This window comes from Nannospalax galili, unplaced genomic scaffold (genome assembly GCF_000622305.1).
Source record: "Nannospalax galili isolate Female #2095 unplaced genomic scaffold, S.galili_v1.0 scaffold215, whole genome shotgun sequence".
NCBI classification, from domain to species: domain Eukaryota; kingdom Metazoa; phylum Chordata; class Mammalia; order Rodentia; family Spalacidae; genus Nannospalax; species Nannospalax galili.
In genome coordinates this window covers 426,997-439,131 of record NW_008338533.1, presented here as the reverse complement: position 1 = coordinate 439,131, position 12,135 = coordinate 426,997, and the positions used below count along the sequence as shown (strand labels likewise).

Sequence of the window (12,135 nt, the reverse complement as noted above, 5' to 3'; positions counted from 1 at the left end):
AGACCTTCACAAAGCCTGACTATTTCACTTCTGCTTGGAAATGTCACACTCCTGTATTACGGAATTAAGTGCAGAATCACAGCCACAGACACACAGTGGGTTCCATCTTTGCTCATTACTTGGAATTTATCATCAATATTGTTTTATCCTTCCTTCAGATAACGACTATTTCGTTACTTCACCTAAGAGGCCTGTTCCATCAAGTCTTGGCCATCTCTCCAGAACTATCTCCTTCTTCCCTGTCTGTCACTCACACTAAATGTGGCCTCACAGTTTGCATGTGCACTGTACCATTCATCTAGGATCATTATCCCCATGTACCATAGTTACCTGGCCTTTGTCAGGCCCCTGAGAGTATAAGACCCATCATGCCATACTTTGTTTTGACAGTTCATATCAAAACATTTTTATCTGGGTGTGGTAACCCATACCTGTGATCCCAGTACACAGGAGGCTGAGGCAGAAAAACCCATAGTTCCAGGCCAGCCTGGGCTACATACTGAGATTCTCTCTCAAAAAAACAAGCAAACAAACAAACAAACAAAACAAATGAATAAATAAGCAAAATCAAACCTCTCTCATATTAAGGAAATTAAGGAGCCAACAATGAATTCATTTTCTCCATCTTTTTATTAACTACAAATCAATTTCTTACCTGCCTGTGTCTGAAATATCATCTGATGTTTAGCCCTAGATAGATTGCTTCTAGATTTGTGAAAAGCTTGGAGAAATTTCTAGCCAGCTCTGTAGTTTCACCTTGCCTTAACCACTCTTGGGCAGCTCACCAGGTCTCATTAGTCTAACCCCACTCCTGCTGAAGGGGCCTCTCTGCTCTATCTGTCAGGGAGGAGTCCCCACAGAAGACCAGCCCTGATGGGACAGAGCTGCGGAGACACAAGCACAAGGAGTCAGGTCAGTGAGCAGAGGCAGCACACCACAGCACGAAGCAACAGTGGCGGCAATGGTCTGGCTCCTTGGAGAATCGGGAAGGGCGCTTGGTTCTCTGCAACTCTGCCCAAACCCACAGGATACATTTCTTCTTGGTACCAGCAATTGGTCATCACTGTCCATTTGTTTTGTTTTGGTTTGGTTTGGTTTTTTTTTTGTTGTTGTTGTTGTTGTTGTTCTTTTTGAGACAGGGTCTCCCTGTAGCCCCAGCTGGCCTGGAACTCACTATGTAGACCAGGCTGGCCTTCAACTCACAGAGATCAGCCTGTCTCTGCCTCCTTAGTGCTGGGACTAAAGGCCTGTGCCACCATGCCTGGCCATCACCACCCATTTGTAAATAAACAAACAAGCATGAAAAGTCATTAAAAAGAAACTATGTCTTTTTTATGATAATTTCATGTACTCTTTCTTCTTTATTTTTTTTTAAATGGGGCTTTTTGCTACTCTAACATTCTCCCCTCTGAAGAGGTAACCCGAAAAACTTTTAAGGATTAGATAAAAGTGGGCATGGATTTGATTAAAACACCTTATATGCATGTATGAAATTCTCAATAAATATTTATTTAAAATTTAAAAAAAGAAACCATGTCCTTCTACAGCAAAACTTCAGGTGTCTCACTCCCAAATGTTCTTCTTCAAAACAGATACTGAAAACCTGAGAGGCAAACATGGGCCACTTGCATGCTGTCGGGGATTTCTGCCCGAGACTCTCCCAGCCCTTTTCTCTTTGGGTTAGGGTTTAATTTATGATAACCTATCTTATTTCATGTATCTTTAATAAGTAAATGCTTGAGTTTATTTCCAGAATCCTCCTTCTCCCATAAATATCTGTATACTGTTTCATGAAAGGAGAATAGAGCTCAGGGTAAGTTTCATTATCACAATGACAGGTGCAGGAAAGTTTTATAAACAGAATTAGCCAAAGGTTTTGTGGTGCTTAAGAACCTTCCTCAAAGGGAGGACAGTCACTGCATTTTCTCTTTCAACTATCTGCTTTCTAAAATAATTCAAAGATTACAAATACTCCATGTGTGTATGTGAAATATTTAACAAAAAGATATGTCATGTGAACCTGTCAGACAAACAATAGAGAATTCCAAAGTTGACTAAAAAAGGGAAATCAGTAAATACCTTAATTGAGCTTTCCAGGTGTTAACAAGGAAGTGGTATTGAAAGGAGAAAAAGTAGATCTAGCCAGGACGAATTTCAACCCTGAAAACTTTGAGCCCCAAACAAAAGCAACCCAGACACACTGCTGGCGTTTCTTTTGTCTGACCAGGGGTTGCCCATGTTCATAGTGACTAAATTCCCAGATCACAGTTCAACTTAGGAGAAACTAACCACAAACTCATGGAATAAAGAGCACAGTGAAGCAGAAGGAAGGCAAAGTTGCTGGCACAGGGAATGAGTGGCATCATCAGGAAACAGGACATACACAAGACTTTCCAAAGCAAGAGAGGCAACAATGTCTCAGTTGGGAAAGAAGTTGCTCCAGAAGAGAAAGCCTAACCTGAGGCAGGCAGCCATGTGTAGAGGAGGAAGTGTTAGATTTGGGTCTCAGAAACAAGACAGAGTGCATATGGAGGAAGTCTGAGAGAACAAGCAAGCAAGCAGCAGAGTCTGGTTGTGGTTACACTGTAGGATGCACCAGGGGGAAAACTGGATCTACATCAAAACTGTATGTAAGGTCTTCTTTCTTCCTCTCCAAGAAAGAGTCGACATGATCGAGACAGTCATTCACGAAGATTTGTAAGCAGTGAGCCACAGATGAAAATGGGTAAAGTAACTTCTTGAATAGGTAGATAAGAAGAGGGTTCATAGGGGTTGAAGCATAATAACACAAAGAAAGGGTTCACGGAGAAAGATATTCTAAGGACATTTTCACTCGTTCAACCATTTTTAACTACAGGTTAATTTTCCAACTCATTAAGAAGGCATCTCAGTGATTAAGGCACACATTGCAAAGACAGAGTGTCTTTTAAAAAGGTCATTTCTCTGCACCTCAGTTTTTCTATCTGTGAAAGTGGAAGTTTTAAATATTAAACAGGGTAGCATTGCAGTTAAGACACTAGGATATAGCTAATGCTCCTTAAATGTGAGCTATCATTATTTTGCCTTCATATGCCACCAAATCTTGAGGAAGTCATTTTCTAAAATAAATAAATAGATAAAAATGCTATAGTTCTCTTGTAAGTTTGGTTTTATAAGAAAAAAATCACAGGGGCTGGAGAGATGGCTCAGTGACTAAGAGCACTGACTGCTCTTGCAGAGGACCTCCTTGCAGAGGACCCGGGTTCGATTCCCAGCACCCACATCGTGGCTACAAACCATCCTTAATTCCAGTTCCAGGGGAATCCAAAGCCTTCTTCTGACCTCCGCGGCATTGCACGACACAGGTGCACTCACACACATGCAAGCAACACACACATAAAAAAAAATTTAAAACTTTTAAAAATCACAACTGATTACTAATCACATGAACTCTTAACTTGACTTAAAAAGTGTACTGTAGTATACTCTGGAGGTAGAGGACCAGCATTCGAGTCCTGTCCCTGCCGTTAACTAGTTGGCAGTACTATATGAGCATCTACTATTATCATTAGTAGCACTACTAGGTTGTTTCCTAAACCCTCAATGGATTATCTCTAATCTTATGACTTTCCAAATTCCTCTAAAAGTAAAAGCAAAAAGTCAAGTTTAGAGATAAAGCAGGAGTTCTAGTCTTTTCTTGACTAATAAAGCACAAGACATTACTAAAACTAGCCACAAGCTCAGTCCTCCCCCTCCTTTTGGTGTGGCACAATCTACAGCAAGCATTAGGAGTGGTCTTATAGCAAGGAGCAGGGTTAGACAGTATATTGGGAGGAAGAAATGTAGAAACAGTACTCTGGAAAAACGAACTTCCCTAAAGCTCTAAAAAGGTAAACTGTGGCATTTGATTAAAGAATTGGCTATTTACAGACTGAAAAAGACACGTTTTTCTCATTAGGAAACATGACGGCAAGCAGGGTCTGTGCGAGTGCAGAAAGATGAAAAAGCTTCAGATGCCAATTCTTCGCAGACTCAGATGAGAGAAAACAGCAAGAAAAGTCTTAGAAAACAAAGAAACTGTACACAAAGATGTCAGATGAATCCCTTCAGAAACACATGATTTTTATTAATACATGCACAGTCTTTGAAAACTACCTGTTGTCTGCTTGACTGAACGTTCAAAAGGCACCGAAGTCTTTTAAGATCTGAATAGTCCCTAGGAGAAAGAATAGCACAATGTCAACCCACAAAGGCTCCAGGTGAACAAGGTCATATAATACTGATGGCACTGCCACTGAGGAGGCCTGCCTCTATAGACAAATGCATCCACGATAACCATTTCTGTCAAAACTCTGTGAAGAACCCTGTGTTTCAGTAAACATAGTAACCCAGAAGTCCCTTTCTCAAGAAACAACTCAACCCACTCAGCACCATCGTCCCAGTGAATGATTGATTAGCAAGGACTTGGTTACCTGGTGGTAGACTCTTGATGCTTTTTATCAGTTGGTTTCTCTGTGGTTTTCACCTTTTTGTCTTGATCAGGCATTGTAGAACATCAGTATTCAGAATTAACATTGCATTCCCTACAAAATAAACAGAAACAAGAACTTTCAGATGGGTCATGTGACCCAAATAGTCTTAATTATAACACAGATAAAATTCATTTACAACATCTATTTAAACATCCAATAATTAATACTTAAAAGTATCGAAATGAAAATAATTTACTATTTACCTTCAAAGGTCCTTAGATCCACTTGGGCCATTTTTGACCTGTATTTCCTGGTTCATGCTTGATTTTAAGTATTCCAGCTAGTTTGTTACCAAAAATATTGTTCTGCATGTCAGTAAAAGTGCTCTCATTTCGGATTTCCAAAATATATGTCTATTAACAAATTCTTGAGGCTCCACTATCTCATTTGTCTTTCTCCATAAGAATTCTTTTTTATAATTGTTTTTGCAATTTTTATACAATATGATTTTATGGTACTTAGATCCTTCCCCTATCTGAACCTCCCTTTATTGCTAACCTCCTAACACAATTTAAGGCCTATAGAGTCTAACTTGTGTCACCAAATGTCCTTCAGTGTGGGTCTATCCACTGGAGCCTGGTTAACCTATCAAGAGTCCCATGCTTAAAACAGATTGTCTCTGTTCCTCCCAGCAACCATCTGGTTGCTATAATTTCCTTAGGCTGGGTTGGAATTTCTTACCCACTTTCCCCATGTCTATGCTGGAATTTTTTTTTTTTTTTTTTCTGGTTTGAGGTTGCATGGGACTTGTGCATGCTGTCATCATTGTTGTGAGTTCATACGACTAACTGACCAGCTGTCTGGAAAATTATTTCCTTGTGGTCATCCACCACCTCTGGCTCTTATAATATTTCCACCCTCTCTTCCACAATGATCTCTGAGCCTTATAAGGCAGAGATTTGATACAGGTGTCCTATTCAGGGGTAAGCACTCTGTAGCCTCTTGTTCTCTGCACACTGGCTAGTTGTAGGTGCATGAGGAAACTTCTCTGGTGAGAGGTGAGAGATGCATTAACCTATGAGTCTAAGCTCTTTTAAAAACATTATGAAATTCACAGGTAAATGGATGGAACAGTAAACAATCATGAGTGAGGTAACCCAGACTAAGAAAGAAAAACATCACATGTCCTCTCCCATAGTTGGATGAGAGCTTTGAAATCTTAGATATGTATGTTTCAATTTGAAATTCAGAGGTCAAGAAACTAATAAATGGTCATGGGTGGGTGGGGGAGGAGGCTTCCTGGAGTTTTCTGGGAGGGGAGGTCAAATGCAGTGATATGAGGGGAGCAAGGGGAACATTAGACTAGAAAGGGCTGAATGGGGTGGAAAATGGGAGGACAGGGCAGAGGAGGGAGTATGGGGAGGGATAATAACACTAAAGGCCTTTAGGAAAAGCCATATGGAGACCTACCACTATAGAAGCTTCTTAAAGTATATACATATATATATATATCATAAAGAGATTAAAAAGGAGTTATCCTATAACAGGGGGACATTGCCCTTTCTAGACATCATAGGCTAATGAAAATAAAAGACAGAAAACCCCCATGCCAGTAATGGACTCCCTCTCTAGAATCTGATGATCAGGGGTCCCACAGACCCTCAAACTATACTGGACATTGCTCCTTCTCTTGGTTACTCACCAGAACTAGATGGTAAGACCTTACTGCTGAAGATACTACATATATGAGCTGTAGAACAAACAAGGAGAAATCAAGCTAGTGCTGACTTTAGAGCCTCATCTCTGCTGGCTAGTTTTCATAGTGCTGGAAGGTGCTATGCAAGCTACTAGAAGGAAAAATAATCTTTAACATTACCCAGCTGTGAAACCCGTAAACTATAAAAACAACTGACCTGGCAAGATACGCCCATGGTGCAATGGTGGCATGATTATCATGGAAGTAACCAATCAGTTTCTAATTGGATTTAACGTCTGCTTCCTAGGATGGAGCCCATACCTGACATTGATATTAGGCATATTGATATCAGGCTTAGGAACTTGAGTCTAAACAGGTCACAGGACATAGGGGATAACCTAATACTAGTTTTCTACTAAATAGTTATCATCTTAAACTGACTCAATGATTGTTATATGCACAGGTATTCTTATTGGACACTGTCAGCTCACAGGAGTCTCTCAATATAGGCCACATTCTCAAGAGTCTCAGGGAGTCCAATCCATTCACAAGCAAGCACTGTGCCAAATACCATATTTCCAGTGTGCTTGTACTCATCTTTTATTTTGTGTTCAAAGATAAGGTCTCACTAGGTATCCCTGGCTGTCCAGGAACTGGTTACATAGACCAGGCTGACCTTGAACTCAGAGTGATTCTACTAATGCCTCAGGCTCTCCAGTGATAGGATTACAGGAGTGTGTGTGTGTGTGTGTGTGTGTGTGTGCATGCGCATGTGTGTACGCGCCTACATGAGTCTGCATGTACCACATGTATGCAGGTGCCAGAGAGTATTAGATCCGTTGGAACTGGAGTTACAGGTGGTTGTGAGCCATCTGAGTGGGTGCTGGGAACCAAACCTGAGCCAAGGTGCTGAGCCATCTCCCCAATCCCCTTCTGGAATTCTTAAAGTATGCCAGCTGCTACCTGAACATGGGTCAACAGCAATTTCCTGTTAGCTGTCAGGTAAACTGCCATGTACATGACAGAGGAAGAGATCCATGCTATGGAAAAATCATCTAATTGACTGTAATTAATCTAACCTGTGCACCATAAGCCACTAACTAAATAAGTGACTATTTGTGATTCAGTTTTCAGATCTGTCATTCAAAACTCCTTTTCTATTCCAAAGTTGATCAAACTGCTTAAAAGGTCCTTAACTGGCCTCATGTTTACCAAATATAAAACAGAAGGTATTCTAAATTATTACGATGCCCTTTTCCCCCCTCCCAACACTTGAGTTTGTTGACATAAAAACACAGCTCTCAACTGAACAAGAGTAAGATACAGTTTCTCCTGGAGCCAAATATGATCATGGCCCAGGAACACAGATTCAGTTTATCCCAAATACCACGTTCCAACGTGGTAACAATGTCATGATGTTTTCACAGTAGCAGAACAAGGAAAATAATGAGTCAAGGTATTTTTTAAAAATACATTGGTGAGAATATCAGGCAAGAGGATTACAGCAAAGTGGGAAAATCTCTGCGATAAGCCTCAGATGCTATCTAACAATATTCTTGGTCTTTGGGTTGGTGGAAGCTGGGAGTCTTATTAGTACACCCCATAAGGTCTTATTAGTACATCCCTAATAGTCACAAGGATGAGTGTTAGATCAAACACAGGGGTAGGCAATGAATGGCTATTAGGAGAGCTAAAGACAGTCCAAGATAATTTGGGTTGGACCTGTAACATCCATCTCTCTTCTCCACAATTAGGGAAGTTTTAATTAGTCAATCAGCCTTATAGAAGCTTTTTCCCGAAACCTTCAGTTCACACTTCTTCCTGTTGGCCAAGCACCCATCATATTTTGTATATGGACAGGACAAATATTTTACTAAAAACATTCATTCCTAGGATCTGACATAGGTGAGGCTGAAAGCCGTCCCCAGGAGAGAGAAGTGGTTGGCTATTAAGGAAGAAACCCTAGATCATATAAAACATACTAAGCATCATGATCTGGGTCTAATTTTCTTTTGTTCCCATACCTCTGCATCTGACATAACATTTACATGTGACATATAAGTATTATACCTAAAGTTAAAATAATCAGGAACACAGTATGCCTAAAGAAGTAAAGGCAGGAGATAGGAAGCATGCATCCCAAAGAACAAAACATCCTCTGTATGCGTCCTCACTTTTCATAACCTGACCCAGTACATTCCTGATCCTCCTTCTCCACCTCCACTACAAAGACTATGTACATGCACTTCTGGGCCAAGCTCTCTGTCTTTTAATGAGTTGTGCTCAGCCTCCCTTATCAGATGGCAAGGTACAGTTCTAACAATGCTAAAGTGGACAAATTAAAAGAATTTAGAGAACTTTCATCCCCATAACTAGTAATGAAAAACAACTGACATCTTTCCAACTTCGTTACTGTACATATTTATCTTAAAATTCTTTTAATGTTTGTTCTTTCAAAAAGAAGACAAAATTCATGTAGAATAGCCACAAATAAAACAAGTGTGTTAAAATGTATTGGCTAATTATTGATTTTTCTTTTTTTTTTTTTTTTTTTTTTTTTTTTTTGTCTTTTTGAGACAAGGTCTCCCTGTAGCCCCAGCTAGCCCAAATTCACTATGTAGACCAGGCTGGCCTCAGACTCATAAAGATCCACCTGCCTCTGCCTCCCAAGTGCTGAGATTAAAGGAGTGTGCCAATTACTGATTTCTTAATTTGGATAACTGTACAAACAGCTATCATGCTATTCACGTGGTAGTTTGGATTAAGAATCCTTGGTTTCTGGTCAGCTGAGTCTAAGACACGGCTGTGAATAACAAGAGATAGATCAATCTGTGCTTTATCAAAACACTAGATGCTGATCAGTTGGGGCTAAAGAACCATCTATGACTAATAAAAGATCAGTATCATTGAGATGAAACTTTCTGGTTAAGTATTTCCTCGGGGTTGGTACACAGAAGCTGTGGTCGGGGGAGTGGGCAAGATTGCATCTCTAACTCAGAGCCAAACATAGCAAGGTGCCACTGTGTTAGGAGTTTTGAAAGCATGGAAATTGCTGACAACTTCTGGTATTTTTTCTTCCTCTCTTTTTAATGGGGCTTTTAGCTAATCTAACATTCCCTCCCTCTGAAGAGGTAACCCTAAAATATTTTAGGGATTAGATAAGAGCTCCCAAATACTTTTGACATTTTTGGCCTTTGGAACAGAGTATGTTGCTAAGAAGCCCAAGGACATTTTGACTTTTACCCAAGAAACTGGCTACTTTTTTTTTGGGGGGGGGTCTCTTTACCTTAACTGCCTAGCCAGTTCCTACCTACTGTTCTTATCACACCATCCTCTGAAGAGGTGACCCAAATTGCCGATACGGAATCGGGATACAGACCACTCTGGCTTCTTCCATGTTGAACAGGGACGCAGGGTGAGACAACTGGGGTACCCCTTCAGTGGGTCATTGCATAACTCCTATCTGTTTGGAGAAAAGAAAGTCCTTGACTGGTGAATAGAGGATGTGAAGGAGAAGTAAAGGCAAGAGTAGTTAGTATTACAAGTTCTAGACAGAGAACCAGAAAAAAAAGTAAGAACAGGGCAAATTTCAAATGGTCATATCAGAGTCCATTGGAATTTCTTGATGAGAGCTTCCAAAAGCATCCCTCTATTGGATTCCACCTCATTTTTCTTTTGTCTGCCAAGGCTGGATTTTAGAATGATGGACTCAGGATTTGCTTTCAGACACTTTGATAGCTGTTGGAGTAGCTAGAATCAGTGTCATTTCCTCTCAAAGCTTTCTAGATTGGGGGAGAAAACAAATTTATCCATCATTTTAGAACAATAGTGGGGTTTCTCCCTTAGCTGCAGGTGGGCACTACAGTACTGCAGTCAAAGATTTGAAGTCTTACATCTGAGCAGCACTTTCTGCTTAGAAACAAAATCATCAATGAGAAATAACTGTCTAAATAACATTTTATATGGACTTAAGACTCATGTCTGGAAAGTATAATCCCTTGAAATCTAAAAGAAAAGTACTGATCACTTTAATCTTTGGTTATATTTTCCTTTTGGGTGTTTAAGACCATACATTTAGCCCAAATAAACCAATTTACATTTACTCTTCAGGTCGTTGGAGAATCTGTTCCTCAGGGGTCACATGGGCTTGGGAAAACCCCCTGGCTCCTTTCTTTTACCAGTTCCATCTATGTGAAGATAAGTCAAAGGTCCTGATCGACTGTGGCTGGCTTCACTTGGAAGTATGGAGGAAATGTTTCCTCTGAGTTGACCCTCCTCTTTATAGGCTGGACACTGGTTCAAGTCCATCTGATGGGGTCTCCATGGCCTCCCTCAACAGGATGACAGGTGACTCACCACAGTTACAGGACATTTTGAGGGATGCTTCATAGTCCCCTGGAACTTAGTCAACCTTGGAGGGTAAGGAGCAAAAACTGTCCTTTAAGTCCCTCTGACCAGATTAGTATAGGCCTCAAAGTATGGCTGTTAAACATGCAAGAAGGTTAGTTCCATCAGCCTGATACTTTTAATTACCATGTGTAGATAAATCTTGGGCAAAAACCAAATGTTCTCAGATAAACCTTGACTAGACATATATTTTGTTCCTTAAAGTAGCTGAATAAACTATCACTTAGACATTTTAAGGTTATGAGTATACTATTTTTGTCTCATCCTTTGTATATCATAACAAACCTCCACAGACCTTCACCACCGCTTAGGTTTTCTCATTTTTCTATTTTGGAAAATATCTTCATTCCCATATCCTTTTAACATCGTTTACATTCTCATTTTCTTTTTTAATAATTATAAGACATAATAACATTAACAAATAAATTTTCCGTCTGTTCTGAGAATTATTTTCCTGGGGATACTAAGCAATGCTTATCCCCTTTTAAGGTTCTAGTATCAAACCAATGTATGATTAAAGTTTTCCTGGAGGACCAGTGAATTTACTGAGCTTACTTACATAGATGACTGAAGGGGTTGCTGAGGTGTATGAGTGACCCGAGGGTATGCACACGGGAAAACCTTTACCCAGCATGGATCAAGCCTTCTCTTCCTAGCCTTTCCCAGATTATATACATTAGTCCTCCCCAAATCCAGTAGACTATGTGTGAATAGAGCCAAATTACATATACTTGACTGGGAAGAGTGGCTGGATACTCTGGTGAGGGTCCACGGACCCTGCTTGCCCCTCCTTTAATGAAGGAACACAACCATCAAAAGCCCAATTGTGATGATGTTTAGCAAACAGGAACAGCTGAAGTGATGAAGATGGTAGTTATTTCACCGAGAAGAGACTTCTGTACAGCATCATCCTATTAAAAGAACATGGAATATAAAAGGATTTGGTGCTAGGATCCACAAAGGAAGAACATACTTCTTTTGTTTTTCTGAGTCTGTTACTTCATTTAGTATCACAGTTTCTAGATCCATTTACCTGCAAATTTCATTATTTCATCTCTCTTTACTGCTGAATAGAAGTCCATTGTGGAAATATACCACATTTTTATTAACCACTCGTCAGTTGAGGGGCACTTGGGTTGTTTTCGTCTCTTAGCTACTGTGAAAAAAGCAGCAACAAATATGGTTGTACAGGGTCTCTACAATAGGATGAGTCCTTTAGGTGTATGCCAAGGAGTGGTATAACTCGGTCATATGGTAGGTTCATTTTTATTTTTTTAGGAGTCCTCCACACTGTTTTCCATAGGGGTTACATGAGTTTACAATCCCACGAGCAGTGAATGAGCATTCCCCTATATCCACATCCTCGCCAGCATTTGGTATCATTTGTTCTCTTGATCCTAGCCAGTCTGATTGGGGTAAGGTGAAAACTTAGGGTAGTTTTAATTTGCATTTCCCTAATTACTAACAATGTTTTGAACAGTTTTTAAGATATTTCTTAGTCATCTTTATTTCTTCATTTGAGAACTCTCTGTTTAGATCTTTAGCCCATCTTTTAATTGGGTCATTTGGTTTCTCTCTTCT

At 40.0% G+C, this 12,135-nt stretch overlaps 1 protein-coding gene across 6 annotated transcripts in view; it reads right to left on the bottom strand.

The window, feature by feature from the left end:
• Nucleotides 1–12,135, bottom strand: part of Nek10 (NIMA related kinase 10) — a 270,542-nt gene that overhangs the window by 249,050 nt on the left and 9,357 nt on the right. For all 6 annotated transcript variants that reach the window (XM_029563521.1, XM_008833138.3, XM_029563522.1 and 3 more), the window contains exons 2-3: nt 4,452–4,562; nt 4,135–4,195 (exon numbers count right to left, since the gene is read on the bottom strand). In XM_029563521.1, coding sequence (XP_029419381.1) covers nt 4,135–4,195; nt 4,452–4,525 — 135 coding nt within the window. In that variant the 5' untranslated portion in view covers nt 4,526–4,562. The remainder of the gene's footprint in view (nt 1–4,134; nt 4,196–4,451; nt 4,563–12,135) is intronic.